This window comes from Pseudopodoces humilis, chromosome 3, assembly GCF_049639895.1.
Source record: "Pseudopodoces humilis isolate 2021_Gansu_Grassland_sample_001 chromosome 3, ASM4963989v1, whole genome shotgun sequence".
Taxonomy (NCBI): domain Eukaryota; kingdom Metazoa; phylum Chordata; class Aves; order Passeriformes; family Paridae; genus Pseudopodoces; species Pseudopodoces humilis.
The window spans coordinates 83910890-83934477 of NC_142202.1; the positions used below are offsets into that span (position 1 = coordinate 83910890).

The window sequence follows — 23588 nt, forward strand, 5'->3', positions numbered from 1 at the left end:
GAGGGAAAAGAAGAATGAATATGGATAACCAACTGTCTGGTGGCATTAAGATGTATCAGATAGGAATGACTGTTTGTAGCAAGAGAGGATAAACTGAGAATTATTATGGTAAAAACCCTAGGACCAGGACCTGAACTGGAAACAATTATAAATTTTTGTTACCTGATCAGCAACTTTGCAAGTTAAGCATCTCAAACAAAGCCCTTTATATAATCTGTATTTACACGCTTCCTAGCAAAATACTCCTATCAAAATAAAAATCAGATTGCTGCTAATTTAATGACTAAGTCACTGATAACCAAAATAACGGCCATACTTATATTCCTAGGTTTAAAAATATACATGCAGAATCAGCTATTTCCACATTTGTGCAAATCACATTATTTGCAATACAAAATGCTACAGTACTGACATGCATAAATCAGTCCACAATCAGATTACTATCATGTAGTCTTAGGAACGTTATCTTAGGGAAATGACCTGTAGTAAATTTATCTCACATCTTGTTCCCTGTACAGCTTTAATTTCCAATACTAAGTATATATGTGACCCTTGCCATAAAGCAAACCCCAAACAAAATGTTACCGGAAGCACGGTTAAAAAGCATCTCCCTTGAAAATAAAATATTGTTTCCCATTATCTTAAAAGTAAAAATTAAAAAAAAATAAAAATTAAAGTACAATTAAAAACTAAGATAGCTGTAAGTAGTAGAAAACAGTGAGACTAGTACTCCTGGCTTCATCCTCTCTAAAATGTGTTTTGTGACAGAAATCAAGCTGTGCTTCATAGTTAAGGGAAAGGCAAAGGCCCTACTTGGTCATCTTGATGACGTGAACACCAAGTCAGATTTTCCACTAACATTTTTTAGACAAGCTGGTCTGAAGTAGGACAAGTAACAGCACTTCACTCTATCATTTTAGTTCATCAGGGCAAGGCTGTCTCTGGCAAATATTGTTCAAATATACTAAAGTGGAAGTTGTTAAACCAGTTTCTAGGAATAGTGGCTTTTGAGACAAGCAGTTAGTCATTTAGTTATATATGCATAACCCAAGAGAGATTTTTAGGGGTTTTCTTTAAGACAGGAAAACAACACCATGCCAATTCCATTATTTCCAGAGCTGCTATATTCTAGTATAGGTTTTGTCTTCCCTGCTTCTTAAGTACACTCACTCTTCTGGATGAACAACATTTTGCTCTAAATCAGCATTTCTTAAACTGCAGAACACCTATTGCATTCTGTGCCAATCACCCAGAGTAAAAAAAGCAGTGCCAGAAAGGGACCCATATAAGTGTTCTGGGATGATGAGGCTGAGCCCTTCTGCAGGGCAGCCTTATATGCTGTGTATCCTGACATCCAAAAATCCCTAACAACTACAGTCTAGATTCTGCTCTGCTGTGAACTGTTTTAACTCATTGGGTCTGATCCAACAAAAGTGAGGTCAAAGGAGCTGCTCCCCACAAATTTTTTTTTCTCCTTCAGGGACTTCTGAAAATCCCTGAAATTAATCTGGTCTGGGTCCATTTTCTTATTTGTTTCTGACACTGAAACACAACGCTGTTAGAGCAAGGGAAAGACTCTGGGTGTGGTCCAGGGCTTTGCCCTGGAAAAGCGCAGTGCTGGCAGCAGCTGCATTCCTGGGGCTACCTCATTGTCTCACACGCCCTGTCAGGAGCACTCTTGCGCCTTGGCTTTGCAGCTAAATAAAACAGATTTTTGTCTAGACAGAACAGAGCACTTCATGATCACATCCATGCTTTGCTTTCACATTCAAGAAACAAACTCCAAAATGAAATTCTGTTCAGATTCAATAGCGCAGTCTCCAGAAACTAATCAGACTCCCACCAGTGTCACCACTATTTACACAAGCAGATCCTGATTGAATATCTGTGCACATTTGCAAACTACTGGATACTCCGGCAATGCCAAAGGCTTTATGTATGGTCTGATTCTGAAGTGTGACACATTTACACATTTTTTAAGCAATTATATATACAACATTAAACTTATCACATCAAATGTGAAATCCATAACTGATCTAGCAGTAAAACATGACAGAATTCACTGTGGATACACTGCAACATATATTAAACCTCAAAAGCTAAAAAAATTCAACTTGTATATAATCATTCCCAGTTGATTCTGGAAGCTTGCTTTATAGCTGAAGCTTTTAAAAATAATGTAATACTCTTAATATTTTGGAAAGCCCTTGTTGCACCTGAAACATTACTACTCTTCAATATTTGATCATAAATTTATACATAACAACTTCCATAAATTAGATTACAAAATGCAGTTTAACTAGAAAAAACTTCTGGTTGGAGGTGCATGCTACTAAAACTCAGCAACTACAAGTCTTTCAGCAACAGGAAATATAAGATATCCAACTAAAATACAAGGTAGAGACTTGGAAACCAGACTGTAATTAGTCTGTCTTGAGTTTTCCTGGAACAGCTGTACTAACACCTGAACTTTTATTAAAAATACTACAGGATGTTTAACAGCAGCAAGCAGCCAAAGACTGATTCAAAACAGGATTCAGAGGCAGCATTTCCAAAAATCAAGACTCAATACACTTGGAAACTGATCTTAATCATAAGAAGGGAAATGTTATTTAATCATTTAACAATTCTTTAAAGACAAGAGAGAAACTGAGAAAGAAAGGCTGGCTATTTAACAAGAAGGTCCAGGTCATGGAATCAGGACAGGTAAGTCATGCATAGATCAGTCCGGTTTGCCATATGAAGATGTTCCTAAAGCCTCAACAGATCCATAAGCTGCGCAGGATGCCATGCGGAGCCAGAGCTGGCAGTACTAGTTAAGGATAGGAAGACATATCTATTAAAAATCCCAGTCATATACTAAGTCTTCCTTAGCAGTAAATCTAAGTTCTCAGTGACCTCTGCTATCAGGAAGAGTGGCAAATCTATGCAACTTTATATATAACGCAATAAAACTTACACCTCCCTTGAACAGCAGAGCTACTGCAGAAGAGAGAGGATGATCCAGCTAACAGCTAGGAATATCCACTAGGAGAGATCACGCACTAGCTTCCACTGAACACCAACTAAATCTCAGATATATCACCAACACAGAGCCTCCTACACACCTTAATGTTCAAACTGAATCCCATCCCATACTATCTTGCATTTCACAGCATAAACTCCCTTGCAACCAAGAGAATAAATTAGAGTTTCCCATTAGAAAAGTTCTTTTCCTTTATTCTACAAGGTGTCTTGAGCTGACACCTAAGGCCTTTTTAACTATCACTTCTCAAGGGAGTGTACTGAGAATTTGTCTTTTTGATCCCATCTAAATTTTCGGTATTCACAACAGCTGCTAGTGCTGTGCTCTGCAGTTCAGTTATGATGTTTTAGTCATTTTGAAATCACTCTTTCTTTACCTCCTTTACCTGATGCCCTTTAGCTGTATGTTGAAATAGACACTAACAAAAAGTTCTCTATCTACTTTCTCCTTGTTACTCATGACTTGAGAGACATTCTCACTCTGACATATATTTTCCAAGATCATTAACCTTCTGTAGCTTGGCTAAAATTTAGAATACCATCAACTATACTCTATTAAGGTTTCACTTCACTTGTCTCACAGCAGTTTCATTAGCCCAGATGAATTTACAAGACATTTTGCTTCCAACTTTACAATTTTTTTTTCTTTTTGGTTTCACTTCAGAAGGGAGTGGCATTCATTCAGATCCTGAAAACAGCTGCCACAATTCCTTCATCAATTATCTCCTAATTTCAGCATTACTCAAGCCTGTGCAGAAAGCCCAAACTTGGCATGTGAGCTGTTGAAGGAGCCCACCACTGCCACCAGCCTTTGTTTCCATGTCTGAGCCACACTTCCCCAACTGCTGAAAAACACCTACAATAGCTGTGATTGGGGATGGCTTGTCAGCTGGATCAGTGAACTGTTCTGGTCTAGGCAAAGAAAAACATTCAGGTGCTTTTCAGTTTGGGTCACTTCCCCACTGCACTTTAGATCTCAGCCTGTCTACAGCTACTTCAGTGTGACTGAGAGGCTACTGAATAGCAGGCAGGGGATGGGAAGGAGTGGCAGAGCACAGGGAGGAGCACAGGAACAACTTAATACATTTTTCCCATCACAGACAACAGCAACAACTCCACACCCACATGACAAAGTGTTTGAAAAATCCACTGACACTCACTTGAGCACCACCCTCACCTAAGCCTATAGAAATCTATCAAACATCTGTTACTCCCAAGTAACACATGATCACGTGAGTTTTTCTCCTTTCTACCCACCATTTCCGTCACTAGGTAACGTTAAGCAGTCCTGTTTATACTTGCTAAGTCTCTGAACAGCCACTGCAAGCGAAATAGGAAATGCAGTTCCCAAATTATAGGTATTTAAAAGCAGACTGAATAACCCTGACACACAGAGTTTTGAGCAACTAAACCTCCAGCTATTTTTGAAACATGTTCCATGGTGCATGAGGAGGGTGACAGCTTCAAGGATTGGCCTGAGAGAGCTACTACCAATAGCAACATGCAACACAGACTCTTACAGTTTTGTTTTGCAATAGTTCTGTATTACTAGTCATCCTTTCTATTTTACAAAGTTATTTTTTTCCTCAGTAACTCATCAGTCATTGTAAGCTGCTGAAACACACCTAAAGCCAGGCAAAAATCTGTAAATAGTCTTGGTTCCTCAACCCTTGAGACACTGACTGGCTGCACAGCATGGTACAACAAATTTTTGTGTATTTGCTTGCAAAATAAACATAAGGGCATTTCACTTAAAAAGAAAAACACTCTACTCCGTGAGATCTTTCTTTTATATTGATATTACAACTCCTCACTTTTTAAATACCATTTTTATTGTGTAATTAAAACACAGAACTTAGGATAAAGTATGTATGTGGGGTTTTGTCCTTCCCTACAAAACCATACACTATTGAAAATCTTGTGAGGTTTGCATATTACCTTTGCATAGTACTTGATCTTGTATCTTTGCACAGTATTTGACATGAGAGGATTTGCTCATCTCATGATCCATGTTTATAACTGGTTTCAGCAACATAAACACAATTTTAATACACATCTAGCAGAAGAAATAAATCTCTCTGTGATTTGGCAGCATTAATACTCACGTTCACTTCCACTTCTATGGACCAGTCTCCTAGCGGAGGGCTCATTGATAACTGAAATTTTTTGGAAACTACACCCAAATCACCCTCCTCCATCAACCACTGCTGAATCAACTTCTTCCGAGGATCCTAGGAGAAAAGTCAAGCTGCATGTTAAATGTGAGTGGCCTCGCTAGCAAGATTTAGGTAGCTATACATACAATCTTTATTTGTCACAAATTTGGAACACATGACACATTCTAACACCTAACTATGCTCCTGTGGATACTTACTCGGATATAGATATTCAGAGACACTTTGTAAGGTTTAAGATCAGGATAGACAGTGACAATCCGGAAGAGCACATCTTGTCCTGGTTTATACATGGCTTTATCAGTCTGGATGAATACAGAGGTGCTCTTTGACACGTACATCAGGCTGGTACGGTTAGAGAAGATGAGCCGGCCATCAGCATGGCCCTCCACCAGTAATTCATAATTCCCGGAAGCACTGTTCAGAGGCAGCTTAAAAAGAAATAGTGACTCTCTGTTAGGTACCCAAAATATTCTTGAAGACACTATTATTTCAAAAACATTTGACATAAAGAACTAATATATACCTGAACTTGTCAACTTATGTAAATTCTCAAAAAGAGAAAGGGGATTTTATTCATGGCCTTAATGTGTTATTTCAATAATTACCAGAAAATATCTTATCAGAAGCATTTTTTCAACACATTTCCATCTAATTTTAAGTAGCAATCAGGTTTTCAGCAATATAAGTATCTATGCATTCATATACCATTCACAGTCTTACACATACATAAATTGTGCTCTCTCTTTTCAATTATTTAGACATTTCTCTGGTTTGACATAATGGGCTAATATTTTTCTTCATCACTTTTTGCTAATAAATTTTCCAAAAATTAAACATCTGAAGAAGGTATGTGAAAACAAGATGAGCAGGACAGTAAGAGAACTTTGCACTTGTTTTTTTACAGTCTTTAGCTTTATGTCCTACAGGGTAGAAAAATCAAACGCAAAATTTATTTCTCATGAGGTGGTGAGGCACTGCTTTTCAAGAGGAACCTCAATGACTTTGCTCATTTCACTTTCATAATTCATAACTACAGCACATACTGACTCATTTAGAAAGTAAAATAATTATCCTTCCAAAAATATTAAGAAATAAAGGAACAGAAATTTTATATGGTTAACTTATTTTGGATAGACATTGAAGGCCCCTTTAGTGCTGGCAGAAGAGACAAGATAGCACTGGGAAGGAAATTTAGACCACATAAGATCAGAGTAATCATGCACAGGTTTCTTCTCTCTCTCTCGCTGTGTCTTTCCAGTGCACAGAGGAAATCTAGAGATCATAATTCAGATGCATCACTTCATTTCCTAAAGTTAGCTGGGAGGAATCCCAGTCACAGGGGTTGAAAGGCTTAAAGCAGAGATGCTGCAACATTCCGGAATTTTACTTGAGCAGAGCCTTCACAGTCAACCACTCTCCACAGGGACGTCCCAGCCCAGATGCTGGCTTCTGTACCACCAGAATGCCTCTTTGAAGAAGGAAAAGGGTTTTAACACTGCACACAGCTCATTCCAACAAGCAGCCCTGCTGAAAAGCTTAAGAGTCACATGATTCTGCTTGGAGTTAAAACTGTAAATCTGGAGTAAAACCTCTGAAGTTAAGACAACTAAAGCAGACAGGCTTGCATTTTTCAGCATAACATATGGAACTGAAGCATTCCTCTTGCACTGTAATGAAAATTACAGCTGTTAATTCACCAGGCACAGCACTTCAAAAGTATCCTACCAAGTGCTATAAAGAAAGGCTGTACTGCTGTCACAGCTCATTTTAACAGCGCAGAGTGAGGTAACAGGGATTCACAAACATGGGAAAATGTCACTGGGTGACAAATGTGGTAGATGCAAATGTCTGTAGAGAATACCTTTCCTTCTCTGTGTGTTTACCTATAAAGAGGAACCAACTACAATTCTATCCCTCTCTGTTGACTTTCTCTTTTAAAAAACCAGCCAGGAAAAAAAAAAAATCAAGGGGGAAAAATAAAAAGGCTCTTTTTCACCCATAAACAGGCTTATGATGGGAAGAACATGGGAAGAAGAGGTCCCCCCTTTAAAATCTGGATTTATAGAATTAAATTTTAGATGCAAAGTTCCACACTGAAACGGATTTTGCATTTTCTTCAGCTAAAGGTTTTTGTACACACATTGCCAAGAACATATGATTCACATATTTCAACACCCTCCAAATTCCACGCCAAGTATTCTGCAATATCTGAAATAAGAGGGACAGCCTTAGCTACTGCATCTGTCAAATACTACCTTATTATTACCTCAAATATCCATTTATGAATATTACTATTTCTTAAAGGAGTTGTAATCCCTAAAAAGCTGATGGGATTTGCTACATGAAGTCCAGGACACATTCAAAATCAAAATGGGATAAGTCCAGGACATAATAATTCAAAATCAAATTGAGGGAAAACAATCTTGATTTGTTTCATCATTGTAGTGAACTGTACTCTTACAGCACTATTTTAACATGCCTGCAATGTTAATTTCTTCAGTTTCTTCTTTAAAAATGTAAATGTTCTGTAAATGCCATTTAGAGACCTCATCTATTTTCCTGTATCCCTTTCCTACCACAAATTATGTTGGATAGCACTGAGCTCCTCCCTAGGTTTTAATACTTGTTATATTTCAAAAGATCTTCCCTTCCCAAAACATGGTGACAAAACTTCCTTTCTTGATGTAAAAGGTCAGAGGTAATGAGGTTTGCATTGCCATGGCAGTGTATTAGGACAGCTGAGGTGCAATGTAACCCACCTTCTGTTTCACACACCTATGCTCCACCAGAAACTCCACTAATACAACATTTTCCACAATTGCTACAGTAACAGTGACTACCTCAGCCCCACCAACTCCTTCTCTAAAGGGCTGTTTCTCAACCCAAATATGATCAAGGCAGCTTTTAACACTAAGTAGTAGGAACTTGCTATGAAAATATTTTATCTTAGTCAAAACATCCCAAATGAATGGAATTACTATCCCCATTTTGGCAGTCCTAACACAAGAGAGAAACAGGCCATCTCATGTACTTCTGACTACACCAACCACCATCACGAGTACCTTGGACAAAGCAGCCACTGTTTCCTCTGGAAAAGATGAGGCTGAATCCAGAAACTCATTACCTACCTTCTGCTACCAGCAAATTAGACTTTGGACAAAACCTAAGTGTGGCTACACAAATGAATAGAAAATCTTGCAGTTAAAAAATTAATCAGTTTGCATCACTTCAGATAGCAGTGAGAGAAGGAGGAAAGTGCCCTGCCTAGTTTTAGGTGCTTGAACATTTTAAGACCATTTTAATAGCCAGATTATATTAAGGAACTTGTTCATTTAATTTTTTTTTAAATGAACAGAATTTTCTATGTTTACTAATATATAATTTATACAGATGCATTTCAACCTAGTAATATTCATAATGTTGAGCTGCTCATTGTCATTGATTATCCATCTATCAAATACATCCAGATTATTTAATCAGAGACAGTTTAGTTGAGATCAGAACTTAAAACACACTGGATTAAGGGATACCCAGACTTATGGACGACTTTGGTAAAACTTTTTTCCTGATATAAATACATAATCCTTTAAATTGGGTTTTCAAAATGAATAGCCAGGATCATAAATTCAGGATTCATATACAACACACAATTCAAGATACACTGTAGGGTTTTTTTATGTACTTTCACTGAATATGCCTTTTCAAATCCTTAAAAAGACTGTATATAAATATATTTTTATTTTAGTATTTCTCAATTGTTGCTTTGCACAATTTTTTTTAGCTGTTATCAGCCTTCATGGTGTATCTAAAATACAGATGTAGGTATCGGCCAGTAAAAAAAGACACAAATCAAATTTCTGTGTTCAAGTTTTATAATGGTTTGTGTTGATGCTGAAAATCAACTCCCAAGTCCTGTAATTACTTCTAACAAGCTGCAGAGCATTTGATCTGAAAAATCCTTGATTCACTGGTCACTAAAAACACTCATCCAAGACTGTGAAAACAACTGGGATCACATGCAAAATATATCATCAACAGCAATGGGTGGTAAGTTAGAGGGAGTCAACATTTTCTGAGGAAGGAGGGAAAGAAAAAAATACTTACTACTGGAAGAACAAGAGTCCCAAAGGTATCTGAACAAAAAAGAAGAGATATCACACTGTCAGATATCTGTGAGATAAACTACCATAAACATCAACATTATCTTAGAGCAGCGCTCCTCCCCCTTACACGGTTGATGGAATATGTGAGATACCTTTTGAAGTGCTGCAAAAGTATGAACGCAAACCTACAGCAACATTACTTCTCTTTTTGGTGGGGACTGTTGTCCATGTTCTCTGCTTGAACATTTTTTGTTACATTCACAGAGACTGAAACATGTTTATAATACATTCAACCCTCTATGCCACCCAAGTTATTATTTTCCATTGATTCTGCAGCCCGGATAAAAACTAAAATTTTTGCACCCTGCACAGGATTTATTACTCTTAAGCAAAGGAGCACCCAGAATTAACCTCACAGAATTATGTCACCATGGGAAAAAGCAACTAACATATCAGTATATCTGGGTTAATGTAACTTATTATGTGACCTCAAATATTTTTAGAATCCAAATAAATGTCCTGTTCAACTCCTGGAAATCATTACATCATGAGGCCATCAGCATCACAGCTCTTATCTTAATTACATCATGAATTATAGAATAGAACAGAATAGAACAGAACATTCCAGTTGGAAGGGACCTGATCACTTCAGGGCTCACCAAAAGTTAAAGCATGTTATTAATGGCATTGTCCAAAATCCTCTTAACCACTGGCAGGTTTCAGACATCAATCGCAGCTCTAGGAAACCTGTTCCAATGGTGGACAACCATCTCAATAAAGAAATGCTTCCTAATGTCCAGTCTGAAGTTCCCCTTCTGCAGCTCTCAAGCATTTCCACACCTCCTACCACCGGACACCAGGCAGAAGAGACCACACCTCTGTCTCCACTTCCCCTCCTCAGAAAGCTGTAGATAGGAATGGGACTGCCCTCAGCCAGACTAGAGAAACCAAAAGCTTTTAGCTGCTCCTCATAGGACATGCCTTTGAGCCCTGTCACCAGTTTTGTTGCCCACCTATAGAGGCACTGAAGGACCTTCTAAAACTGTGGGGCCCAGAAGTGCACAGAGTCCTCATGTGAGGCAGCACCAAAGCTGAATGCAGTGGAATAATCACCTCTCTTGACTGGCTGGTGATGCTGAGCTTGATGCACCCCTCAAGTATGTGGTTCCCCCTTTTGGCTGCCAAGGCACACTGTTGACATGTATTTGCTCCTGCTGATTCTACTCACTTAGACCTTTTTGTATCTCCTAAAAAGCCACGGCTTTATACCTATCTTTTACTCAACTGTTTCACAGAATAAAGAAAAAAAAAATCTATTTATTTATTAATGTCCTTCTTGATCCTGGACCTAAAGGCATTCCTAGATGAAGCAATCACTCGACCTCTCAACTTCAATAAATGTTAATTTTAGAAGTCAAAGAATTTTTTCCTTTGACAATGGCAAACAGAAGGAATCTCAATGAACTGAATACAGGTTGTCCTGAGTGCTGCCAGAGCACTAAAGGAAAAATGCTATCCAGTATGTACCATCTATTCAAATTATAAACTGGGTTAAACCAAATGACTCACATCCCACAAATGAAGTCTGCGGGTTGCACACTCCAGTACTTCATTTTGTTATTCAAAACTTTAACAGGCACGGGCAATACTGGGTCCAAGGAACACAGTTCTTTCCACAATGCGTTTATGTTGCTGTTAAACCTAAATTTTTTTTCATATCATCCCTCTCTCCACTTGAGAATCATCTCATGCAGTCATTAACTCTGAGCAACCCCACTGGCCTTGGAGGTTTTCCAGACAGGCGTGTCTTGCAAAATACTTTTCTCAGTAGCCAGTGGAGAGGACAAACTGCCCCAATTCACAGTGGCAGGGAGTCCCCACACACTTGGCCAAGGATGCTTGGCATTACAGAAGAGGCATTGCAAAGGCCTGCAGAGTACCTGATCCATAGGCAATGTAAACACCTCTACATGCACTGATATGTTTATTCCCAACATCTACCCAGACAACCCCATGCTCAAACAATTACACTAAGAGACGTAATTCTAGCCAAAGGAAACTTTAAAAAGAAGACATTTTGAGAACAAGTGGCATGCAAAAAAACAGAAATCTTATGGCAGGGTTTCTTTCCTGTTCCCAAGCCTGGGAAATCTAACATCAGGTGTGAGCTAGGTAAAAATGTGATGCAAATGGGGAAAGACTTGGGGAGGAGGGAGATTTATATCACAGTTGCATTTGTGCAACTCAGAAAGGATTTACCTTCTGAAACGGTACTATCCCTGGCTGCTGTGATAAAGCCCAGAGTGATGTCTAATTTCCAGCCAGTAAGAATCATAAAGGAGGCTCCAGGGCATGAGGTAACCTTCCAGTTTATGCCACTATGTAATTATTTTGCTAGGAATCAAGCAGCCCGGGAAGATCTGAAAGTCTTTAGCACTGCAGTAGATTTCCCTGTCATTCAAGATTTTCCCATCTTCTCAGAGACTATCAAGCTGCAGTCAGTTCCCTGGAGCTCTGCTCAACTATGCCTAGGGATGACTTTGGACGTGCTCATGCAAGAGCTATAGGCAAAAACGTTTCCTTTATGCCAATGCTGAATAGCGGAAATTCACCAATTTTTCTGTTCAGTTGGTGAATTAAAGTTATATTTAATCATACAGCAATTTCAGGTTTATAAGGAATTAACCACAGTCCAACAGCTAGCACACATCACTGCTCTGCTGCAAGCCCTCCTATCATGCAGCTGACTTTTACCCACATGCAGCGTGTTAACACTTCCACACGAGATCAATCAAGTCTGGTACCTACTGTCCCCAAAAATGACAACAGTCTTCTTCAACACATCCTTGCAAAGAATACCTTCAGTTATGAAATACAGGTAACTAACTCTGGGCAGAAGAAATAGGTTTAGAAAGGAGCCCAGAACAGCTAAGCCACCTACATCAAGCACTGCAAACCACAAAAAACTTCCTCCTGACTCATTCCATCTGCAGCAGCAGACACCAGCAAAACCGGAGTGGGACATAGAAGGGACCAACCAGGCAAGAACACAGATCCCTGCTACCACAAGAGATTAGCTAGGGAATACTTCCAGCTGGGAATCATGACTTTGCTTTAGGGGGAGACATGAAAAATTCAGTGGACTGTTCCAGACTGATCTTGAAGAAAGTTAAAAAACAAACTACCAAAAATCCCAACAGAAGTCACATGAGCCTTCAAGAAAGAAATCTCTCTCCTTGTCATTTGCAAAACTTTCTTTCACAGAATTTCTTCCATAGAATTCCTGAGGCTTGTACTGTACTCATTAAATAACTACTGCACTGAGAAAATACAAGGAAATGCAGTGGAAACAAATGCCACACTGTCCTGTCCCTTTTTCCTCAGAATCCTTGGCATTTAGGATTGTCCAGCAGAAGTGGAATCAAAGACAGTGTAGGAGTGACATGTCAGCAGTATATTATTTTTCTACTCTGCTTTTCTTTGTCAATCTAATAGTATTGTTATCAATAAAGCAAATATAAAAAATTCTACTTAAACACATGCATTTTTTTTTAGACTTAGGGAGAACTGCACAAACAATGGCATCTTAAATTCTTCCCACTACAGGGGCCTGACCCAGACCCAGAAACTTATGCTACCCCTTCTTGAGATGACACCACTAGGACTAGTCATAAATGTTTTAGCTTCCACCCCAAAAAAAAGGACAGAGGTTCTAGAAAAATTACTGTATGGCTTGGCACAGTGAACTAGAGCTTGTACCAATATATATCAGTAAAGCAGTACTTCAATCTCTCATTTACCTAAAATTAGCACTGACTGTATATTCTAGTTCATGTGGCAGGTATTGCTATAGATTTTCTCACTTAAACTTTTCTACCTGTGTCCTCAATCCCTCTTAGTAATGTGTGAGAACAGAAAAAATAGAACTGGAATCACTTCAGAGGATTTACTGAAATTATGCTACATCTTTGCTCCGGCAGCTGTGTTCATATATCCACACTTAGGAAAAGTTTACAGAAAAACATTTTCTTTGCAGTGGCAAATGGAGATATATACTATTTCTGTGTAAAAAATAAAATAAAATTAAAAATAAAATAAAATAAATAAAATAAAATAAAATAAAATAAAATAAAATAAAATAAAATAAAATAAAATAAAATAAAATAAAATAAAATAAAATAAAATAAAATAAAATAAAATAAAATAAAATAGTAATACCAAGGCCTAAGCTGTCCAGGAAGTGAAAAACAGTTATTCCTCAAAGACCTGCAAATCTGTTGATAGGTTGCTTTAAATATGTTATACTCCTCATCTATCATGCTAAAGCTATCACCCAAATTAGCACTGATTATTTACACAACTAGCCCAAAATACAGAGCTTAAGCCATGGCTGTTATGGCTTAGTTTGGCCAGGATGACAGAAGGAGGGGCAATGCAGCACTGAAACACACAACAGGGATTGCCAGGAGACGTCAGCATTTGGGCTGACATCCAAAGCCAAATGAGGCCAACAGGCCTGTAGCAAAGGGGTATAACTTGCTCCAAAAAGCCTCCTAAACCCTGCCTGCCAGCACTACATACACTTCCCTCACAGCTGCTTCCTAACCTCCCTATTCCTCCACCCCTTATCCTTTTCAGTTGTTTTTGCAAACCTGGAGGATAAAAGCACTCAGAAATTATAAAGGGGGAGAGAGAGGCAAGGTAGCAGTGCTGCCTATGAAGAACGATATAGGAGGAATAATCTAAACTGGACCAAAGTTTATCACCTAAGGGTCTGGTCAAGAGACAGGGCACCACAGCCCTAGAAGACAGAAGAAAGGTGGAATGCACAGACACTTTTGTGATTAAAGCTCTGTTTTACCCAACTCTGCAGTTGCTAGCAAGTTCTAGCTTCAGTCTGCAATGGGAAGTGCAGGAATATTTTCCTGACAACTACGAAAAAAACCTTCTCCACCTAAATACAAAAGTTTTTCCCTAATTCCATGACCAGAAGAGTGGGAGAAACCCAACCATAGCACATCCAGAAACACTCCTGGCCAGGACAGAACAGATGCAGATTTACCAGAAGGTATGAACAGAAGAGGCAGTGACCTTCCTCTTCTCTGCCCCCTGACAACAGCATTCTCTGTGTCTTTCTACCTTACATGGCAAAGGTACCCCCTGGCTTGTCCCATCTACTGATTCAGCCATTCTTCCCTCGTCAGCATTGTCAGATCTACCCTAGAAGAAAACCACCATCTCCCACTCTCTCAGACCAACAGATACTGCTGATGGCTGGGCACCTCTTCCCTAGCCCTGCCACATCCATGATCCCTTCCCTAAGCAATGTAGCATGTTTCCTGCTGACTGGCCCTTTTTAGATTTAAAGAATAATTCATTTAATTATTCTCTCAATCTTCTAAAGTCAACCAACTCACTCCATGGATTACACTATTATTACCACTTCCAGCTGAGTAGTCAGAGACTGGCCAGTTGCAAGAACACAATACTTAGAATTCTAACACACTCTGGTTTATCTAAGATACTGCACACTGGGTAGGAAAACAGAACAGCTTCATATTTCCAAAACTAAATAATCTTTTTAAACAGAGGCCTTCTGAGAGCTATCCAGGCACTATCATCGCTTAAACTCAAGTACAACCTCCTTTCAACTTTTTCCCCAGACAAACTTAAGAGCCATTCACAGACTTCTTGTCAGGCGTATGACATTACCACTGCCTACCATGCCATAACAACTATACTGCCATGAGTTACAAATTTACAGCTCTTAGGAGGGCAATTTTTGAATACTACACAGGAAACTTTCTTGACATCAGATCCGGTTGGTGAAACTATATGGACGACTCAGAATAATCTCAGACTTAAGCCTTTTACACAACTAAATGTGAAATACACTTCATCCCCTTGGTGACTGTACACAAACACGCAAACTCACGCATCTTCACATCCTGTTTTCAAGGCACTATTGGCCATCATTACTATGCATTCTGATGTCCATGAAATAAACACAGACAAAGACACTATCAAAGCAATTTAAAGCAGCTGCAGTTTTTATTCCAGTTTAAAACACAGGAAAATCACATTAGAACAAAATACAGCTTAGCCTGTACATGCCAGGCATTTGGCAGTATTAACACCAGCCTCATCACATCAATTGCTGTAACTGGAGCAAAATTTCAAAGTTAAGTCACCTCTCAAACTCATTCACTGCAAATAACACATTCACAATCTATTGAAATTTCTGCTTAGAGGGAGTGAAAGAAGGTTTGTTCTCATATTGATTTTCTTCCATTTTCTGGAACACATTCAAAGTTGGTGATGACAAAGTCGCGTAACTTTTCTGAGGCAATAAAATTAGTTGAATATATAAAAATACTACCAGAAACTTATTTCATCTGTAAATAAAGGCAATACAAATCCCTAGCCACACAAAGTATAAGCACCTGGACCTTACAGCTATACCTCCAGGAAGCTGAAGAAGTGGTCTGTCACTATAACCATGTTTTCTATGCACATACTTATTTGGACTGCAATGAATCTAGGTGAACCAGCATCATCCCTTGATGCTTGCTATTCAGTCTCTGCTGACAAGATCTCAACTCTGGCTTCACAAACAGGTAGTCATGGATAGCACAGCATGGAAACCAGCAACACTGCCAATGTTGATAATCATAAGGGTCTCATGTAAACAGAAGTCACCCCTGTATGACCAGAAACTCATTCATTTCCCAACTGCTTGCTGCCTCCACAGGTATTTCTGTAACTCAGTACTTCAGTTTGGATCTCCTTCTAACTAGACACCACTAAGGACATCACAGTAGACCCATATGTTGTTAGCTCCCACCCTTTTCTCTTTAAAGCTACTTTTTATACCTAACAGTATATAGCAGGTGTATAGCAGACTTCTCCTGATACTTCACCCCAGTTCCTCCCAACTCTCTTCAGATGCTTTCCAGAACGTTTAAGAGACTCCCAGGGCAAACCAAAGCCTGCTTGGCCTAAGGCATCATCTCCAGAAACAGTCAAGGACAGACATCTGAAAAGTGTAAGAAGTGAACAGGTACACAGTGACCCTTCCTTGGGTGCTCTTCCCAGCCTACGCAATCTGTCTTTATACTGGGCCAATCCTTCATGGACTTCTGTCTTGTGAATTTGTGCAATCATGTTTTCCATCCACAACAACTGGGACATGGAGTCCCACGGAATTTATTTTCATCTCATGTGAAGGCCCATCATCTTCTGTCAGGTCTGAACTTGTCTCCTGAGAGAAAGTTCCCTCACCTAAGAGATCTTTCCCTCTGCTCTCCCTGGCATTTCTCCAGTTGGTTCATGGGCTCCATGATGAGTGCCAAAAATCAAGCACAGCATTCCCCAGGATGCCTAATTAGGCTGTGAAGATTACTAGAACACTTTCTCATAGCATACAGAAAATACTTCTCTGTATATCTCTGAGTACAATGTTTACCTTCTTTTTTTGAGCACCACAGTATTACTTACAAGTCTTCACCTTCTGTTACCTTTAAACCATCACCCCCTATACACATGCCCCTTTTTCTGCAAGACTGCATCACCTTGTTTCCCATCCAATAAAGGAATGTTCTTTTATTTGTCAACAAAAGCAGAACTATGTACTAATTCTATCAAATCACACTCCAATTTTTCCCCTAACCATTTCTGGTATTGCCAAAATGTGTTAAAAATCTAATCCTTTCTCCCAGTGTCCTTACCACCCCTTCACTATTCTAATAAACATTCTCCCTTTTTCATTCATGTCAATCATACTGAACAATACAGTTTCAGGGCAACTCATTTCCAATTTGAGAGTGAACCACTTAGATTTACGTGATGAACACTATTTTTCACCCAGCCACAAACATTAAATACAAATTTCACGCTGTATCTGCTCCCCCAGCTGGCTTATCTAAGTGCCATGCCAGACTATCAAAAGCCTTAGTAAAATGAAAATATAACAAAATCCTTCTTCTTCTCCACCTACAACCCTTGCCAACGCATAGTGCAACACATTTTTTCTGTAGGTTTTCAATCTTCCAGAAGATCTCTGTTCACTCATGCTCTCAAAACCTCACCATCAGATTTTAAATTATTTCAGTCAATTGCCTAAATATTCAAGAGGCAATTCTACCAAGCTGAAACACCTAAGACTAAAGTACTCTAAACTGTTCCTCCCCTTTAGTTATCTTAATTCTTAAGCCTTTTCCATGACAGTTAGTTGATCTTCATAGTGAAGACTAAACACTTACTGCCTCTCAGCATCCTTAATCATCAGAGTAACAAGCCACATCCTTTGCTAGCTTTCTTGCTACCAATATGGAATTTGAAAATCCTGTCTTACTATCCTTCACATTCTTTCCTACTCATGGCTTGGCCTTACCAGTTTTGTCTGTTAGCCATGCTACTTCTTTAAGTTCCTTAGTAACATGATCTCATTTACAGTTTCTACTTATGGTTTTCCTTCTTTCTGTTATTTTTTTGGCCAGTTTAGATTGTGTTTAGCTACTTTATTTCTTACCTTTCTGCTCCACTAATGTGTACTTATACTTTTATTATGAATCCTTCAGGAATTCTCACCCTTTTCTTCCCTTCTTGTTTCTGATAGCATGTTACCTACCAATTCCTGTTTATTGTCATCACTTCTTTTTTCCCTAATTCATAACCTTTAGTTTGTTCTTCTCTCTCCTCCCTTTCCTAAAAGCTGCAAAGCTCCTCCAGTTCACAGTTGCAACAGGGAACTGCACACTTGGATATGTAATATTCCCTCGTCCGTATGAGTTGCTGTCTGCATTTCTGTCTTATCCCACCCTTTCTGAAGGCACTGTGAAACAGCCTGTAGTGCTCAATCTGCCCCACCCTCCTCAGCTGGATGTCAACGAAGAACATGGTGACCAGAAAAACCCCGTGTACCAACACATTAAGCCTAAAGTCACAGAAGGATTCTTTCCTCAAATCTCCAACAGCATCCAAACAATAAAATAAGGCTCAAGTACTGGATAGGATCGCTACTCCCATTTTTCTGCAAACAACTTAATGGGTCTGTTAGCAGGATGGATTCAACAACAGGCACAGAAACCTCTTGGGTTTTGTTCTTTTCTTTTGTTTTTGGGTATGATTTTTTCTTTTCTGTACTCCAGCAATATGAAAGCCCATGAGAGAGTGCCTTCTTTCTCTACTACTTCAGTTGTCTCTGGGTCCAGCTCCAATACCTCCTTCCCCAAAACATTTCCTTCATTCTGATTTTGCATAGGTTATGTGCATGTGCTGACTATTTAACAACTTATTTTTCATAAGGCACAGCTATACATACTTTTGGATATGGAGGTTATGGATGCAAAATCACTGCTGCAACTCCTGCTCTCTCACTGTTTGGCTTTTTAGGCATTGACAAAAAACTAGGCAGAAAGAAGATGTTCCACTAAACTGCCAGCAAAACCTTCCAGCCCACAGATTTTCAGCACAGACAGCACAGACACCAATAACTCAGCTGTTTTATCCTGACATACGGTACAAAGACAACTCAAGGTTATTAACAGGGACTGATGATTTTAGGCCATTCATTTCCATTTAGGTGTTCCTTTACAACATTCTATTCCTAGTGTTTCTCACTGTTTCGCATACTGATGTGGTCAGAATCATATTATTAAGTATGTAAAACATGCTTTCTGGTAAAAGGAGATTTTCCATTGTCTCTGTGGAGGATCACTACATGTCTGAGCTTGACAAACATTCTCACGAATTATCATGCTTCATAAATCCTAGCTGAGTATTTACCACACTCTAGCACAGTAACCACTGTTAACAAGTGTACCCCTCTCTGTAAATACAGAAAAGCAGCATAAATTAACATGTACAAGTAATTGACAAACTATGCATGTTACAATAAACCAATTCTTCAGTAAGTTCACATAATTCTCACTCACCATACCTCAAATACATTACATTGTACCTTATATAGCAAAAGCTTTAACTAATGAATCTTATTCTTTAGAATTAAAAACATTCATGCTGTTGGGCAAATGATGACATCTCATTACAAATAGAGGCTTTTCTGAAAAAACAACTTTTTTTTTTTTTTATATGCTACTTATTCTTTCCAGATCATTTTAGCACCAACACAGAAAATACTTTTCAGAACCTCTCATAATTAAGGTATAAGGTTTCTCACACACTAACACACACAGCAATGTCTGGGTAGCAAACCCTGTAAAAAAACATCCCCTGCCAATTCATATTACATCTTTATTATCAATGACGGGATAAATAAGCATGGCAAGAGTCACCCTTCACTGCAATCACTAAAGATCAAGTTATTCATGCAGGGAATTTAACTTGTCTGTCTGTTATTCCCATAATTTCTTTTTTGCTATCGTTGACACAGAAAATCCAACAGCTCCAATTGCACACAAGCCATTGTTACCTTCTGCAGCCATTTTCAATCAGGGTGAGGATCTTTCTGATACTGCATCTCCACAGAAAGTGTGCCAAGGCTTGGTACAGTACACAAAAACAGCTTTAGTTAGTGCTTTGTGTTTTCCTGGTGTCTGCTCTAGGCAATGGAAACTTATTCTTTCCTGGTGACGCATTCTATTTTTTTGGGCTGTGCTTGCTCACACAAAATTTACCTGTAGAAGCAACCTCCCCCTTGCAAACATTTAGTTGTTGTGGGTTTTTTCACTATATTAAATGTAATTATCTTAACTTCTGCACCCAATATTGGTCCTAAACCATCTCTTTTCCTATACAGTACATTTAGACTCTGGAATATTGTGCCAAGCTCAAAATATCTTTAAATGCATATGCACACACACTTTCTCCTTCACTCCAAATACTCTCTAGTCACTTATTAATATTTATTTTCCCTTAGTTATATAAAAAGCACAATAATGATGGGAACCAACCTCCACTGCTGAAGTGTTTCTCTAACAGACAATTGCCCAAGAATCACTCAGGTATCAAAATTCCACTTCCAGTAATATTAAATAGTAAATGTTTTATCAACCATCAGAGGGCAAACACCGTATTTCTTAAAAAAGCAAGAATTATATAATAGAAATTTTAAAAAAACATGCCTCTAATACAGTAAGGTCCTCTCATGGAGCTAACTCAGAAACTTAGACCACTACATGTATCATATTAAGCTGCTGCTAGGGAACCAGGCATAATTGTTAGTTTAAGGCAATTGCAGAAGAATTTGACAGACAGGTACACAATACCTTTTATACTTAGACACTTGAATGAACTTGGCCTGTCAGATTAAACATCCCTAATAAAAACTGTGTCCTCAGCCTGTGCTATGTCTCCAGCATCCAATTTCCAACTCAGTTCCATCACCACAAATGTTTTCGCACTGAACCAAAGGACCTGTCTGCCTGAAAAAACTATTCAAACAAAATAAAAACCTTATTTTTCAGTCAGATCAGTTTCTCAGAGCAGTTAATCCCCTGCTTTTGCTGTCACCATGCAAGGAAAACTACAGAGCATAATTGAGCCAGCTCAGGCAACAGTGCCACTAAATGTACAGTCTAACCAAGGTAGGTATTCAGTGACAGATAAACCAACATTTTCTGGGCACTAATATATGCAGCAATTATGTAATTTAAAGAAGATTTTGTGTGCCTGGAGATATGCTTGGGGTTCTTCCTTCAACTGCAACAGCTGGTTTGATAAAATCTCTGGTCCTCCTTTAGTCACAGTTTAAGCTCAACTATAACAATACCACTTCATATTTTATCTTAAGATCATTGTGTTCTTCAATGAAAATTTTAAATATTTATGTTCTAATTCTGACAAGCTGCGTTTGCTTCTGAGTCAGAACTGATCCACACCTGTAACACCTTTGGATACATGTCTTCAGGACTATATCCTCTTTTACAGGGCATTTCCCTTACTGCTGGGCCCTTAACAGTTCTGCTTACATATTTGTTCACAGAAAACAGATGACTAACAGATTATATAACCTGACTAGGAGAAAATTGATGGCCACATACTAAATTTTAAGAATTTTGTAAGAGGAAATACACGGTATGCTCAGCAACCTTTTTTAGTTTTCTGTTTCACTTATCAAGTAAAAAAGCATAGAAAATTTAAAGATGTATTTAAAAGACTGGAAAATATTAGAAGTTAGTAATTCACTACAGCATTTGTCCTTTCTCCTCACTGCATCCAGCCTGAATACAGTGCCACCTGTTCCTGATATCCCGCTGTTCACTCTGACTTCAGCAGCTTCTGGTGTCAAGCATTATTCTGTGTGCTCAGAAGATAGAGACAGACACATATTTTCACAAGCCTGGAATTACCAGTTTCTTGTCTGGCTTTTAATGTCGAGAAGGACAAAAACAGACAGGTTGAAACTCATGCAAGGCTCACTGAACTCTATGGTAAAGCAGAACAGAAGCAGGAAATAAAAGCCAGTATAGTTAGAGGAAGAAAAGGAGAAGACAATTCATTTTCTTTTTAAAATTTTGGCTTTCAAAAGAAAACAACAAAAGCTGGCTGGTTAAGGTTTGTTTTGCTTCTATATCAAAATTTTTTGATTTGATCAAATACACTCCATCTCACTCAAAGCCTCAATCTTCACTACAGGCTGTGAAGGCTTTGAAATGAAGGTGCTTCCAATTAAGGCATCTACGTTAACTGCAAGACATTAAGAGAACAATTACACAAGCAGTAGAGAAAGAGCATCATAGAGGGGTAGATTTTTCAGAACCTCAGACTCTCTACTTTTAACAAATAAAAAGCTAGAGTCTAGATGTCATTTATTTTGCCTTATACTAAGAACAGTGCAAAAGCTGGACTATCCATACAAAATTTTATTTTTCTCATCAGGACAAATCTCAGGTAGGATATCTCTATGCTTCTGTTGCCAGGTGACCTTGCTGAAAAGGAACATTGGCCAGGATATCTCAGCTTTTCAGAATTCCCACCACATCCACTACCCCTGCCTGATGACATAGATTGAATTAGTCTCTTCTCATATTTGTTTATCTTCAACCACCAGCCTCTCCACAATTCACTTCCTGGTCCTTAAAAATTCTTGTTTCTTCAGATGCACAGAGCTTCTATGCTTCTGCTTCCACAGTGGCCACACTACATGGACCAGAGTACTTCCTGGTTCCTCAGAAATCCCACATCCATCACTTTGCAACTATTTGATCATTTTCAGAGTTTACAGATTTGATTATTTACGGAGTTCACCCATGCAATCACTCATACCCAGCTCAGTTGTCCAACTCCAAACAGAGCCAGCGGTGTACAGGCTATTTTCCCACAGTGACTCCTACTTGGTAAAATAAATTTCCTATTTTAGTACCATTTAGAAGCTGTGATATTTTAGGAGGAACAAAATATTCCTGTGAGAGGGCAAACTGAAATACTTCCAAGCCAAGTCCATGCCTTTTCTTACCTTTCTCAAAGACCATTTCCCGGCTCAAGAGGGTCTCGTTATCTCTGATCACTTCTCCCTTTACGGTGACCTGTGCTGGGCTGTCCGGCAGCAGAGCTACCCCAACCGTCAAGTTTGCTCCAGGCCTGATGTTCCAGGGAGCTGCCACAAGGAACGTAGGTCTGGAAAGTCCAAACGGGCAGAGGGAGAAAGGACAGGGAGTGAAACACACTCTCAAAAAAAAGTAACCGCGTCCACATAAAGACGTACGACACATGTTGCCAAGCTCTTCTGCTGTTCTGCGCCGCGGAGGCTGGAGGTGATGCTCACCCCCGGCCGCTGTGTGTGCGCAGGACGGTGCGCGGGCAGCGCTGCTCTGCCCGCTCCCGGCACCGGCTGCCAGGCGGGCGCCCGGGAGCTCCGGGAAGCGCTGCCCGCGCAGCCCCGTGCCGGGCGGGAGGGAAGAAATGAGAGGTGCCCCGCGCCCCTGCCCGCCCCAGCCCCACGTACCCGGCCGCCGCGGAGCTGCAGAGGAGGAGGATGAGGAGGAAGAAGTAGACATCGCCGCGGGACCGAGCCATAGCTCTCCGTGCGCGCTGCCCGGTGAGTCCGCCGCTGTGCGCAGGGCCGGGCCCGGGGCTGTGGCCGGGCGGGAGACGCCTTGGCGGGCGGGGAAGGGAAGGGAAGGGAAGGGAGAGGCCGCCGCTGCCCCAGCGCCAGGCACGCTCCGCCGGCGGCAGCCGCAAGAGCACCCGCGGGGCGTTCCCGGGGCCGGCCCGGGGTGGGCGGCCCGGCGGCAACACACATCTGTGTATGCAGAGATACCCACGGCTGTGTCTCGCTTCCCTTGGCCATCGCTCCCACATCCTGGGGCTGATGTAGCTGGGA

At 39.7% G+C, this 23588-nt stretch overlaps 1 protein-coding gene across 1 annotated transcript in view; it reads right to left on the reverse strand.

Moving 5' to 3' along the window:
- Positions 1–23365, reverse strand: part of CD109 (CD109 molecule) — a 69856-nt gene extending 46491 nt beyond the window's left edge. The window contains exons 1-5 of the mRNA XM_005518144.3: positions 23211–23365; positions 22722–22882; positions 9306–9334; positions 5399–5629; positions 5130–5255 (exon numbers count right to left, since the gene is read on the reverse strand). Coding sequence (XP_005518201.2) covers positions 5130–5255; positions 5399–5629; positions 9306–9334; positions 22722–22882; positions 23211–23281 — 618 coding nt within the window. The 5' untranslated portion in view covers positions 23282–23365. The remainder of the gene's footprint in view (positions 1–5129; positions 5256–5398; positions 5630–9305; positions 9335–22721; positions 22883–23210) is intronic.
- Positions 23366–23588: the final 223 nt, after the last annotated feature.